Source organism: Canis lupus, chromosome 26 (assembly GCF_011100685.1).
Source record: "Canis lupus familiaris isolate Mischka breed German Shepherd chromosome 26, alternate assembly UU_Cfam_GSD_1.0, whole genome shotgun sequence".
Lineage (NCBI taxonomy): Eukaryota > Metazoa > Chordata > Mammalia > Carnivora > Canidae > Canis > Canis lupus.
This window is the reverse complement of record NC_049247.1, coordinates 6,850,630-6,863,184: the sequence shown is the minus strand read 5'-3', so window position 1 is coordinate 6,863,184 and position 12,555 is coordinate 6,850,630. Positions and strand designations below refer to the sequence as shown.

At 60.9% G+C, this 12,555-nt stretch overlaps 1 protein-coding gene across 2 annotated transcripts in view; it reads left to right on the top strand.

Moving 5' to 3' along the window:
* Positions 1-11,282, top strand: part of HIP1R (huntingtin interacting protein 1 related) — a 28,550-nt gene extending 17,268 nt beyond the window's left edge. The window contains exons 6-32 of one of the 2 annotated variants that reach the window (XM_038574883.1): positions 203-279; positions 545-606; positions 2,276-2,416; positions 3,216-3,273; positions 3,376-3,451; positions 3,616-3,756; positions 3,863-3,924; positions 3,998-4,070; positions 4,158-4,341; positions 4,431-4,519; positions 4,626-4,742; positions 4,836-4,937; positions 5,234-5,428; positions 6,194-6,341; positions 6,493-6,579; positions 6,961-7,068; positions 7,199-7,335; positions 7,588-7,698; positions 7,973-8,031; positions 8,263-8,293; positions 8,377-8,439; positions 8,795-8,895; positions 9,003-9,108; positions 9,219-9,342; positions 9,422-9,483; positions 9,575-9,781; positions 10,026-11,282. In XM_038574883.1, the coding sequence (XP_038430811.1) occupies positions 203-279; positions 545-606; positions 2,276-2,416; positions 3,216-3,273; positions 3,376-3,451; positions 3,616-3,756; positions 3,863-3,924; positions 3,998-4,070; positions 4,158-4,341; positions 4,431-4,519; positions 4,626-4,742; positions 4,836-4,937; positions 5,234-5,428; positions 6,194-6,341; positions 6,493-6,579; positions 6,961-7,068; positions 7,199-7,335; positions 7,588-7,698; positions 7,973-8,031; positions 8,263-8,293; positions 8,377-8,439; positions 8,795-8,895; positions 9,003-9,108; positions 9,219-9,342; positions 9,422-9,483; positions 9,575-9,781; positions 10,026-10,073 (2,769 nt within the window). In that variant the 3' untranslated portion in view covers positions 10,074-11,282. The remainder of the gene's footprint in view (positions 1-202; positions 280-544; positions 607-2,275; positions 2,417-3,215; positions 3,274-3,375; positions 3,452-3,615; positions 3,757-3,862; positions 3,925-3,997; positions 4,071-4,157; positions 4,342-4,430; positions 4,520-4,625; positions 4,743-4,835; positions 4,938-5,233; positions 5,429-6,193; positions 6,342-6,492; positions 6,580-6,960; positions 7,069-7,198; positions 7,336-7,587; positions 7,699-7,972; positions 8,032-8,262; positions 8,294-8,376; positions 8,440-8,794; positions 8,896-9,002; positions 9,109-9,218; positions 9,343-9,421; positions 9,484-9,574; positions 9,782-10,025) is intronic. The other variant, XM_038574884.1, reaches the window with a different exon arrangement.
* Positions 11,283-12,555: the final 1,273 nt, after the last annotated feature.

The window sequence follows — 12,555 nt, the reverse complement described above, 5'->3', positions numbered from 1 at the left end:
GAGGTGGTCTCAACCTTGCCCTTGGCGCTGGGCAGCCTCTGGCCCTGGTCCCTGGGCTCTCCTGTTACCCACAGCCCCCCTCAGCCAGTGCCCAGGGCAACTGAGGGCATCCCCGGCCTTGTCTCCTGTCCTCAGAAGCCAGAACCAGTTCTGGGCTGGGGCCAGCAGGGGCCTCACCTGAGTCGGGGTGTTGTCTCTGTAGCACCCCCAGTTTCCTGCGGGCCTGGAGGTGACAGATGAGGTGCTAGAGAAGACTGCTGGGACCGATGTCAACAACATGTGAGTTCCTCCGGACAGTGCAGCCACCTGGTGCTACTTCCTTTCTCGCTCAGTTTCCCCGATGGTTCCTGCAGCATTTCACACTCCGGGTCCCACGTGGGTGGGTGCTCGTCGTGGCTGGCTGAGGCTAGGGGTTTGGAATCGGGAATGTTTGGCTGCCCTCTGCAGAGGCATGTGGATAAACTCTGCTCCCTCTTCCCATCCGGGTGGTCTCTGGGATGAATCCCCTGCCCCTCCACTCAGCCCCCCGCCTTCCCCTCCATAGCTTCCAGCTCACCGTGGAGATGTTTGATTACATGGACTGTGAGCTGAGGCTTTCTGAATCAGGTAAGCCAACCGAGGAGGAGGAGGCCTGGCCTGCTAGAGTCCAGTGATTCTCGGTGCTCACTGCCAGATGCAAAGTTAGCCTAACCAACTTACTGTGCTCCTGGCTGGAGTGAGTAACAGGGGACTCCAGGTGCCCCCAGGACATGGGGAGACCTGTTCACTGCCCCTGCAGAGTGGCAGTCCCCAGGGGTGTGTCCCGGGCATGGTGCTGTCAGGTTCCTGACCCCGGCTACCCCTGCCCAGCCTTGAGTATCTACAGAGCCCACCCCGGAGAGAGTTCGTTTTGGTCATCTTGCCTGTGTCCTGCTATAAAAGGCCTGTGAGTCATGTCGGACTTCCCAGCCCAGGAACCTGGCTGCTGCTGGACAGGAAATCTCAGAGGGTTTACCTTCCTAGGGCTGCAGAGGGGATTGTTCTGGGCGGCAACTTCAGGACATCTTGTTGGGTAACTCAGTGCTCTTTAGAGGAGAATGAGTGGCAAATGCCTTTTTAATGGAACATCTAGACGTAGAGGTGGGTCTGGGCAGCCTCCTGGCATTCCTGCATCTGGACTTAGAGCTGTGCCCAGAGGAGCCCAGGTCCCACCAGGGAGTGAGGCTGTCAGCCTATGACTGGCAGAGATGAGCCATGCCTCCCCCAAGAGGGAAGGTAGAGAAAATCCCTCAGTGGAGAAATGGTTTTGCCTTGTATAAAACCCAAAATGGTATTTTACGTGTGTTTCAGTTTTTACAGGAAAATGCACTTGATGTGACATGTTAAGGTTTAGAAAGGTAAAGGACCATCCTTAGCTGCTGCGTCCTCCTCATCCCTTTCCTCTTGGGCATTCTTGTGTCACTGTGGAGGTTTGCAAATGGTCCCACCCTGGGCCGTGTGAGCATAGGACCCCAGGGGCTGGGGCCCGACATCTGGAACAGTGTCCTGGCATCTGTGGTGTGTGTGGGCCATGCTGGCATGTGGTCTGCCCATTGTCATTTCTCTCTCTGCCCTGGAGAAGAGGCTGATCACAGTGGGGGCAGCCTCATGTTTGTCTCTTTCCCTCCTAGTTGGCTGATCTGATGAAAGGTTTGATTGTCAGGGACAGAGGAGACTGACCCCGGGTGCAAGTGAGGTTTTGGGGTCACTTGGGGTTTGCAGAACTGAGTCCTGAGCTGGCTGCCGTGTAGTTGACTTCTCTCCCCATAGTTATAAGATGAGGCACTTGGCTACACAGCCTTGAACCTCCTTGTTTCCCTGACACATAGGGGGAGCTTGAGGCCCATGGGTACAGGACCATCCGAGGCTCCTTGTCTCTCCAGCCCCTTGGCTTGGGCGCACTGCGTAGATGCTGTCAGGAAGCCCTGGCCTCACAGAGCTGTATTCTAATTGCCCGGACTTGCCGTCGCCCTCGTTTGTGGGGACCCTGGGGCTCAGTCTGGGGCAGCCACAGCACAGGGGGCTCTCCTCTCCTAGCCGTTCAGAGCATGTTGGTGTCTAAGGACATGGGGCAGAGTTATCCTGCCTGGCTGGGACTGGCAAGGCAGGTACCTGGGCCATCACCTCCTGGGGTTGTTCTGACGATGCCCTGAGATGATGGTGTGGGGCCCGCAAGCCACCGCTGTTCTCACGGTGGCTGTCACTGAGGCTGCATGGCTCCCTGTGCTCACGCTCCTCCCTCCACCTCTGTTTGCAGTTTTCCGGCAGCTCAACACGGCCATTGCTGTGTCCCAGATGTCCTCGGGCCAGTGCCGCCTGGCTCCCCTCATCCAGGTCATCCAGGACTGCAGCCACCTCTACCACTACACAGTCAAGCTCATGTTCAAGCTGCACGCCTGTAAGTCCCCCAGCACCCTGCCGCAGGCCCCCCGAGGTTCAGCCGGAGCACAAAGGGCTGTGTTTAAGCAGCTTACGTTGATAGACATTTACTGCAGCAGAGATGAAAATAGAGACCTTTCTTAAATACTTATTAATTAAATGTAGCAAAAATAAATTCATTACCCATTAATGTAACAGCATAGTTGTTACAGAAAATCACTGTTTTCCAACACAAAGATTTATCAAGAAGAGGGGCAGAGCTTTCCATGTTGGCACTTCTCTGAAAGGCCTGGCCTCTGGGGAGGCAGCGGGTGTCTGCGTTCAGCTGCCACGGCATCTCACGTCCTGCGGACTGGCACAACGAGTCCAACATGGCCCATGTCCCCTCCTTCGTGTTCATGAGGGGTTTGGCCCTGGCGGACCCCCTGAGGAGGTCTCAGTCACCACATCCTGCTCTGAGAACCAGTGGCCTGGGGTGTGTAAGCTGTTTGAATGCTGTCAGCCCAGGCTGGAGTCCAGACGCAGCTTTGCAGTGCGCCCACGGGCAAGCTCAGCTTCGGTTTGCTGTGGTCAGGATGCTGACTTGCATGCACCTGTTCCCCTTCTCACTCAAAGTTGAGAGCTGAACCCCCACAGAGGCCTCACATCACTCTCCCAGTTGGTTTGTGGGCCTGGACAGGCAGTAGGTGCCTTCTCCTCTCTGATGGTTTCTAGAACGTGGTGGAGCAGGGTGGGAGGGGGACGGAAGGATGTTGAGTCTTTGCAAGCTGCAGAGCAGGGTGCAGAGAGGAAGTCCTGTCGCATGTCACTGCCCTCAGGTCTCCCAGCAGACACCCTGCAAGGCCACAGGGACCGGTTCCACGAGCAGTTCCACAGGTACAGCCCGCCCGGGCAGAGAGGAGGCGCTGGGGCCTGGTGAGCTGGGGCTGCCTGGCTGGGCCTGGCTCGTCCGTGACCTCGCATCTTCTGCCCCCGCAGCCTCAGAAACTTCTTCCGCAGAGCCTCTGACATGCTGTACTTCAAGCGGCTCATCCAGATTCCCCGGCTGCCCGAGGTACCTGCCATCCTCCTGAGGCTGGCCCTGGGCTGCATCCTTGTTCCCTCTCTGGGCATTCAGAGAACCCTGGGGGGTCCCCACATGGACTCTGGGGATGGCTGAGGAGGGCATCTTCCAGGCGCCACAGGCAGTTCCCACACATTGCACCCCCCACCCCCCAGGGACCTCCCAACTTCCTGCGAGCCTCGGCTCTAGCTGAGCACATCAAGCCTGTGGTGGTGATCCCCGAGGAGGCCCCCGAGGATGAGGAGCCGGAAAATCTCATTGAGATCAGCACGGGGCCCCCGGCTGGGGAGCCAGTGGTGAGGCCCCCCTCTTCCCATTAGGTGTTGGGCAACTGGGCCTCCCTCTGTGCCCCCTCCCTTGGCCTGGGGGTAATGGCAGTGGGTCGCCATGCTTGTGTGGCAGGTGGTGGCTGACCTCTTCGAGCAGACATTCGGACCCCCCAATGGCTCCTTGAAGGATGATAGGTGAGGGCCCCGGGTGCTGCCTGCGGTGGGTGCTCTGTTGTCAGGACCCAGCTTGAAGGCCATTTGTCCCCAGGGATGTGCAGATCGAGACCCTGAAGAGAGAGGTAGAGGCACTCCGGGCAGAGCTGGAGAAGATCAGATTGGAGGTGAAGACGTGGGGCCAGGCTGTGTGGTACCCCCTGCTCCCCCACTGGTGGGCGGGGCCTCCATGATGCTGTCCCTCTGCTGAGCAGGCCCAGCGCTACGTCTCCCAGCTAAAGGGCCAGGTGAACACGCTAGAGGCCGAGCTGGAGGAGCAGCGGAAGCAGAAACAGAAGGCATTGGTGGACAATGAGCAGCTTCGGCATGAGCTGGCCCAGCTGCAGGCTGCCCAGCGGGAGGGCGAGCGGAACCAGGGCCTGCGCGAGGAGGCCGAGAGTGCGTGAGCAACACAGATTGCAGGGGTGCAGGGATGTGGGGCGGCCAGTGGGTGGGTGCCTGGGTCCACCGCCTCACCTGTCCTGCAGAGAAGGCCAGTGTCACCGAGGCGCGCTACCAGAAGCTCAAGGAGAAACACAGTGAGCTCATCAGCACACACGCCGAGCTGCTCAGGAAGGTAGGTGGGGGCACAGCCGTGGCAGCCAGTGCTGAGCACGGTTGGCTGGAGGACCGCAGGCCCCGGCGGCGGTGGTGGAGCAAGAGTCTGTACCCTACCTGTGCAGAACGCAGACACAGCCAAGCAGCTGACAGTGACACAGCAGAGCCAGGAGGAGGTGGCACGGGTGAAGCAGCAGCTGGCCTTCCAGATGGAGCAAGTGAAACGGGAGTCGGAGATGAAGGTGTGGCCACAGCTGTGGCGTCCCTTCCCCTGACCCTCACCCTGCCCCACTGCTCCCCGCCCCTCCCTGCCGTGACACCCTGTCCTGTCCCAGCTGGAGGAGCAGAGTGACCTGCTAGAGAAGCTCAAGAAGGAGCTGGAGGCCAAGGCGGGAGAGCTGGTGCGCACACAGGAGGCCCTGACCCGCACTGAGCAGGTATGGCTGCCATGGTGGGGTGGCCTCCCAGGAGCCAGCAGGACAGGAGTTAGGGTCCTCCTTCCTGTGAACATGGCCATGCCCAGATGTCCCTAGGTTGAATCAGAGCAGTCCTGGGGTGCAGCTCTGACTCAGCACAAGGGGGACACAGGAAATGGGCCCAGACTATCAGCAAGTTCTCAGTCTAAGGGGAGAATGATGACAACATGGCTCTCAGGAATTGTCTGTACATTCGGGTGGGGGCGAGGGGCGGGTGAGGTCTCCGGAAGCCCTACTCACGTCCCTGGCGTTCACAGAGCGGGTTGGAGCTGAGCTCGAGGCTAGATGCGCTGAGTGCAGAGAAGGCTGCGCTGAGCAGTGCTGTGCAGCAGCGGGAGGCGGACCTCCTGGTGGCCCAGGGCCTGGTGCAGGAGAAGGAGGAGGCGCTGAGCCGCGAGCAGCAGCGCAGCTCCCAGGAGAGGGCTGAGCTACAGGGGCAGCTGGCAGACAAGGTAACAGCGTCCCCTGAGCCCACTCAGCGGGTGAGGGCGCGGGTCCCAGCGTGTCCACACTGTATTTCGGGAACATTTTACCACTCTGAAAGGAAACTACCTGCTAAGCAGCTAATCCCCACCTGCTGCCAACAGTCCCGGCCCCTGGCATGCTCTCACCTGCTCTCTCTGGATTGACCTATGCCAGACATTGCTCATAGATGGGCCCGCACGATAGGACTGGCGTCTCCCACTGAGCAGTGTTTACAAGGTTCCTCCGTGTGCCACGGCTCAGTAATATTCCATCACGTGGACAGGCCGAATTCTGTTTATCTGTTCATTGTTAAGGAGCATTTGGCTTCTTTCTACCTTTTGGCTGTTGATGCCGCCAGGACCGTTTTCATTCCCGCCAGGAGTGGATGCGGTTTCCTACCTCCCTATATCCTTGACAGCACGTGTTGTCAGTGGTTTTCCTTTTAGCCACTCTCGCGGGTGTGAGGTGGTAGCTTATTGTGATTTTGCCTTGCATTTCCCTAAGGGTTAAGGATGTTGGATATCTTTTGTGTGTTCGTTGTCTTTTGTGTATCTTGGGGAGAAAGGTTTGTTCAGATCCTTTGCCTACTTTTTAACTGGGGTGTCTTTTTATTGCTGAGCTGTCTCCTCTGCTCCCGAGGAACAGCCCAAGCTCTGGGGTCAAGTGGCGGCTCCCCTCAGCCCACCCCCACACACAGTGAGGGTCCCAGCCGGCCACTGCGGGTCTCTAAGCTGCCTCTCCTCTCCCACCAGGAGTGTCAAGAGGAGGAGCTGCAGCAGAGGCTCCTGGACGAGCAGTTTGCAGTGCTACAGGGCACTGTCACCGAGGCCGAGCGCATCCTGCAGGACGCTGTGGCCAAGCTCGACGACCCCCTGCACCTGCGCTGCACCAGCTCCCCAGGTGAGGCTGCAGGGCGGGCACTCAGGCCATTGGGGCCTTGCCTTTCCTTCGTTGCCTGGATGGGTGCACAGCCCACCCTAAGAGAGGTGGCGTTAGGGCTCTGGGGCCCCTGGCAGGCTCCACCCCTCACCACTTCTCCCCGTGCTTGCAGACTACCTGGTGAGCAGGGCACAGGCAGCCCTGGACGCTGTGAGTGCCCTGGAGAAGGGCCATGCCCAGTACCTGAACTCCAGGTCAGGTAAGTGGGGCGGTGGGGAGACTGGAGGGGGGACCCAGGCAGGCAGGGCAGAGGCCCCAGCCGGAGGTGCCCAGTCTGCTGGCCATGGCTGCCTCCTGCCACTGTGGAGTTTCCCAGAGCCGTGCCCCCATCCACACCCACTGGGAGCCCAGTCCTGCCCGCTCTGTGAACCTGGGGTCACTCAGACAAAGCTTTGTTCCCTACTTGGCTGCGGTCTAGCCACTTGACTGTGGCCCCTCCGAGCCTGCCTCTTCTCCATAAACTGGAGCTGTGGTGCCCATTAGGCTTGCTGGGCAGAGGACACAAGCAACCTGCTGTAGGCCCCAGTCTGGGCCTTGCTTCGTGGCAGTGGCATAGGGTTTGTCTCTCCTTTCCACACAGATACCTCTGTGCTGGTGGCAGCCCTGACCCAGTTCTCCTACCTGGCTGCAGACACCATTATTAATGGCAGCGCCACCTCCCACCTGGCCCCCACCGACCATGCTGACCGTAAGTGCGCGCCGGGCTTTACTCACACACGGTGCCCACAGGGGACCCAGGGTCCTTGTGTCAGACCCAGTGCGGGGCCTTCTTCCAGGGCTCCCAGGTGCCTGGCCCCCTGACAGTGCTCTCTCCCCAGGCCTGATGGACACGTGCCGGGAGTGTGGGGCCCGGGCTCTGGAGCTCCTGGGTCTCCTACAGGAGCAGCAGACTCTGCCCCTGGCCCAGCCCAGCCTAGTGGGGAACCCCCTACAAGGCATCCTTCAGCTGGGCCAGGTGAGGTGTGCAGCCATGGCACTGAGCATGGGCTGGGGTCTGGAGGGGTGATGATCCTGGGGTGAGGCTTGGGTCCCCAATTTCTCTGCACCTCCTTTTAGTTTGGGCTGAACAGGTGCTCTTGTGCAGAGCTGGCAGCTGGAGGACACTGGGCAGGGTCAGAGCACCGCCCCCCAGCATGCTGCTGCTCTAGCCTCTCCCAGACTCCTTCAGCAGTCCACCGGTCTGACTCCTACATGCCCTCTTCCCCAGGAGCTGAAGCCCAAGAGCCTGGATGTGCGTCAGGAGGAGCTTGGGGCCATGGTGGACAAGGAGATGGCGGCCACATCCGCGGCCATTGAAGATGCTGTGAGGAGGATTGAGGTGACGACTGGGGGCTGGGCTGGGCCAAATGTAAGCTGTGGCCACCTCTGCACCCCTTCTGTGCATGGGCAGGTGGCCTCTGCAGGTTGCAGCTGGCTTTTCTGCCTAGAGCTGCCCCCTGCACCCCCTGCCCTGTCTCCCTCCAGCCTCTTCCTCCTCTCCCGCCCCAGCTGGGTGGTTGTTTGGGGGGTATGGGGCTGGTCCAGCACCGCATCCCCCTTCCTCCCACACTGCCCCCCTCCCAGCCTGCTCACAGCTCTGTCACTGGGTGTAGGACATGATGAACCAGGCTCGCCATGCCAGCTCCGGGGTAAAGCTGGAGGTGAATGAAAGGTGAGCCTCATGCCCCTCCACCCCCGTCCCCCCAGAATCCAGGGTGTTCTGTCCTGCTTGCTCAGCTCTCCAGAGGGGACTGGAAACAATCAGAGCACACCCTGCCCCATGGGCCCACCCTGCTGAGCACCTGTGTCAGGCCTGGTAGTTGTTCAGAGGTCACACTCCCTGGGGTCACCCTGTAGAATCTTTTCTCTCTCTTCACCTGCACCTGCTGCTTCTCCCCCTCAGGATCCTCAATTCCTGCACAGACCTGATGAAGGTGAGTGGCTGGCTGGGATCCCAGGATGGATGGTGTGCCTGGGAAAGCCGCCCCAAGAATGACCTGTGCCTTGGTCTTGGCAGGCCATCCGGCTCTTGGTGACAACATCCACCAGCCTGCAGAAGGAAATTGTGGAGAGCGGCAGGGTGAGTGATGAGTGAGCAGGGCCCTTCCTGTCAGGCCGCGAGGCTGGGCCAGCAAGGGCCAGATTCCTGAAATGGGCGTGACCTCAGAGCCCTCCTCATCCCAGACCACGATCCAGGATCCCCCATCCCCAGTGGCTTCAGCTGACCTCCGGGCTCCTTTGGGTATGGGCTTCCCAGAGTGTGAAGTGATGAGGACCCCCCTCCCCAGAATGCACACAATGTGCCCGAGTCACACCTGCATCTCCCACATGGCCCACGGATGTCCCCTCGTGGACGAGGTGATCCCCTGTGGGGATCCATTGCCCCGTGACATCACTGACTGGTCCACCCTTCCCTGCCTTCCTGTCGCCACTAGGGGGCAGCCACGCAGCAGGAGTTTTATGCCAAGAACTCTCGGTGGACTGAAGGCCTCATCTCTGCCTCCAAGGCTGTTGGCTGGGGAGCCTCACAGCTGGTGTATGTCCCCCAGGTGGGGGGGCAGCAGGGTGTGTGGTGCTCGGGGTCTCGGGGAGGGAGTGTGGCGGTGGCTCGGAGACCCAGGCCCTGCCCGGCTCTGTCTGCAGGGAGTCAGCGGACAGGGTGGTGCTCCACATGGGCAAGTACGAAGAGCTCATCGTCTGCTCCCACGAGATCGCAGCCAGCACAGCCCAGCTTGTGGCCGCCTCCAAGGTGAAGCTCTGTGCGTCGTGGCCTCTAGCCTCGGCCTCGACTCTGGGCTGTGCCAGGAAGTGCGCGTGATGAGGGGGGGGTGAGCCTGACCTGCCCCCACGTGCCCCCAGGTGAAGGCGGACAAGCGCAGCCCCCACCTGAGCCGCCTCCAGGAGTGCTCCCGCACCGTCAACGAGATGGCTGCCAATGTGGTGGCCTCTACCAAGTCAGGCCAGGAGCAGATTGAAGAAAGAGGTGAGTGTGGGTCCTGGTAACAGCTGGGTGGGGGTGGGCGTGGGCACAGACACTCATCCCCTGCCTGCTCTGGCCGCAGACACCATGGACTTCTCTGGCCTGTCCCTCATCAAGCTAAAGAAGCAGGAGATGGAGACCCAGGTGCGTGCCTGTTCCTCTTCGGGGACTGAGCTCCGGGCGGGTGGGGAGGACAGGCCGTGAGGCTACCCTGAGTGGGCATGCGGGGCTGCAGGTCCGTGTCCTGGAACTGGAGAAGACGCTGGAGGCAGAGCGTGTGCGGCTGGGAGAGCTTCGGAAGCAGCACTACGTGCTGGCTGGTGCCGTGGGGACACCCAGTGAGGAGGATCCAAGCCGACCCAGTGCTGCCACCCGCAGCGGGGCCTCCAAGAAGCCACCCCTGGCCCAGAAGCCCAGTATGGCTCCCCGGCAGGACCACCAGGTGCCAGGCGTCAGCACTGGGGCAGGGAGGGGCCCTGAGGGTAACGTCTCTGTCGCTGCTCCCTAGTCTGCAGGGCACAGGGCCTGGGGAAAGTTAGAAAACTCTGACAGGAGCAGAAATGCTGCCCCAGCAGCATGGGGCGGGGTGGGAGGCTTGCCCAAGGGAGAGATGCAGGGGACCAAGGGTGGCTAGGGTGTCTGGGGCCTGGCCATGTCCACTGAGCCCCTTCCTTTGACTCTTGCAGCTCGACAAGAAGGATGGCGTCTACCCAGCTCAACTCGTGAACTACTAGGCTCCCGAGGGGTCCAGTGGGGAGGCTAGTGGGCAGGCCTGGGCCTCGTGTGGCTGCCCCAACTTGGCTGAGAAGCCTCCAAGGGCAGTGGTCCCCTGCCCCATGGCCAGGCCCAGCGTCCCCGGCTCCAGCCCTTGCTGAACCCAAAGGATCAGAGATAGACTCCCTTCTGGGAGAACCATCCCTATCTGCAACAGGCACCCAGAGCAGCCAGGACCGAGCAGGCCTGAGCCACAGATCTTCAGGAAATCTATGGAACATTTGTCATATTCTGAGTTAGAGCTTTCCTTCATGAGTCTGTATTGTATTCACCCTGGGAAGCAGGGCCACCAGAGAGGGTGTTTGAGCAGGGCCTCCCCTGCCTTTTGAACTCAAGGTCTGAGGTTAATAATGGAGAGCAGGTCCATGCTGGCTGCCAGGGACGTAGGCAAGATGTCACCTATTTGTAGCCTCCTCAGGGGCACCAATTCCACGGAGACGGGCCTCGGATGGACTCAGGCAAAGACGACTGCTCCAGAGCAGCCTAAGGCTACTGCCCGTTCTCCTTGGGCCTCCCTCTAAGGCCTGAGTGATGGGAGCAGAGGGTGTGACCTTAAGTGTGGAGAGAGGCAGGCCCAGCACTGCTGCCAGGCAGGGCAGATGTGGTGGCCGAGACCCCCACCCCATGGGCACTGGTGCTGTGCCGCCGCCACTCCTGCTGACATCTGTGCTGATCCTCCTGTTTCCCGGTGTTCGTGCCCCTGCTCACTGCTCCTGCCCTGGAGGCCCCCGTTCTGCGTGTTCTGGTCGCCCTCCCCCCACCCCCGCCTCCACCCTCTCCTCCCTCCTGAAGGCCTCCCAGGGAACTAGGATGTCTGCCTGCCACCCTCCAGGCTGAGGGCATCTTGTGCCCCACAGGAAGGGGGCCACCTGGCAGCCTAGCCGCAACCTCGCCCCACCCTTGGCCTCCTGGACCCCACTTGGAGGATTTGCGAGACTGGGTGTTCCTTGAGCCCCCACCCCAACTCCAGGGAGTGGTTGTGGGAGGGAGGGACCAGCAGCATAGGCTCTGCGAACTCTGCCCCAAGGTGAGGCAGTCTGGTCCCTGCCAAGGTCTGGAGAGCAGCACAGGGAGCCGGCTCTTTTGCTTTGCCTTTAGTATTTCCTTGTTGGAAGAGTCAGATTGGCAATAAAACTCACTTGGACTGCTGCCCTCCGGTGAGGGGCCACGCCCGGGCTGTTCCTTTCTCTGGGGCCAGGACCTGCCCCACGGGGTGGGGGGGTCACTTAGTTTCTGCAGGTGTCAGAGCCGTTGGAGCCACGGAAGAGCTTGCTAGAGCTGCTGCTGGTTCTGCCAGGAAGCGCCCTGGCCCGTCTCCTGGGGGGTTTGGGACGGATGCCCGGATGCCCGTGTGGGGAATCGTGGCTTGGGGCTTTCCGCCCTGGCCTCCACTCACAGCTGAGCCCCCCTCCCCCGGGGGTTCTTGTCCCTGCTCCCCCAGGCTGCTCAGAAACCACACTGCTTTGGGAAGGGAGGAGTGACCATGGAGTCCTTGCAGTTAAGAAGGGCCCAAGTCCAGGCTGGGTGCTGCCGACCCGGACTCCTAGCTGGTCCGGACTTGACCGGCATAGCTACACCCGGCCTTCCACGGGGGCACCTATCAGGCCTCTGGTTCCCGAGAGCACAGCTAGCTGTGCGGGCACGCACTTCCCGGGGGTGCACCCTGAGCGGCAGGCTAGCCTTTGCGCGCTGCTCTCCGAAAGCACGCCCCGTCCCCCGCGGGTCCCAACATCTGTGGAACAGACTGTGCTGGTCAGGGCAGAAGAGGGTGGGTAGCCTCAGAGTCCCACTCCCGGGCCTGGCTTTCCCGAAGGAGGGGATGGGGCCCCGCCGCCCTGCGTGGGGTTGTCCGAGGGCTTTGTCAACTCCATAAAGGGGAGAACGGGGGAGCTGGTGTCTGGTTCTCATTTGTAAGGGAAAACAGCTTCAGAAAAGACGTTAAAGCAGAGGATTGGCTCCACCCAATACAAACCAGTGAAAATTGGCAGGAGTTGACTACACTCACTTGATCCAAAGAAACGTTAGCCTGATTTGACATGAAGTCCTCAGTGAGCAAACCTTGAACTGGAAGCCCCAACCGAGAAGCCCCTCGGTCTGATCACACCCCCGCCCCCCAGTGCCTCCCGGACCCTCCCAGAGGCGAGGCCCGACAAGGCTGGGCTGCTGAAGAGCAGCCATTCGCACAGCCCAGTCTAGCGCGTGGCCCCACGGCAGGCTACAAATTTGGCTGGAAACTTCCTCAGCAGCTGCTGGAGAAAGAGACTATCTCAGATTCTAAGAAAAGCGTTTGCCTTCCTCCCAGGCCAGCCCCGGCAGTCGTCCTTTGCCGGTCCTCCCTGCGTAGGGAGCGTACACAGGGCTGTTCCCACTGCGTGGTGAGCAAGGCCCCTGCCCTCAGCGGGGAGCTGGGGGGGGGGGGGGGGGCTGGCAGGTCCTTCCCCA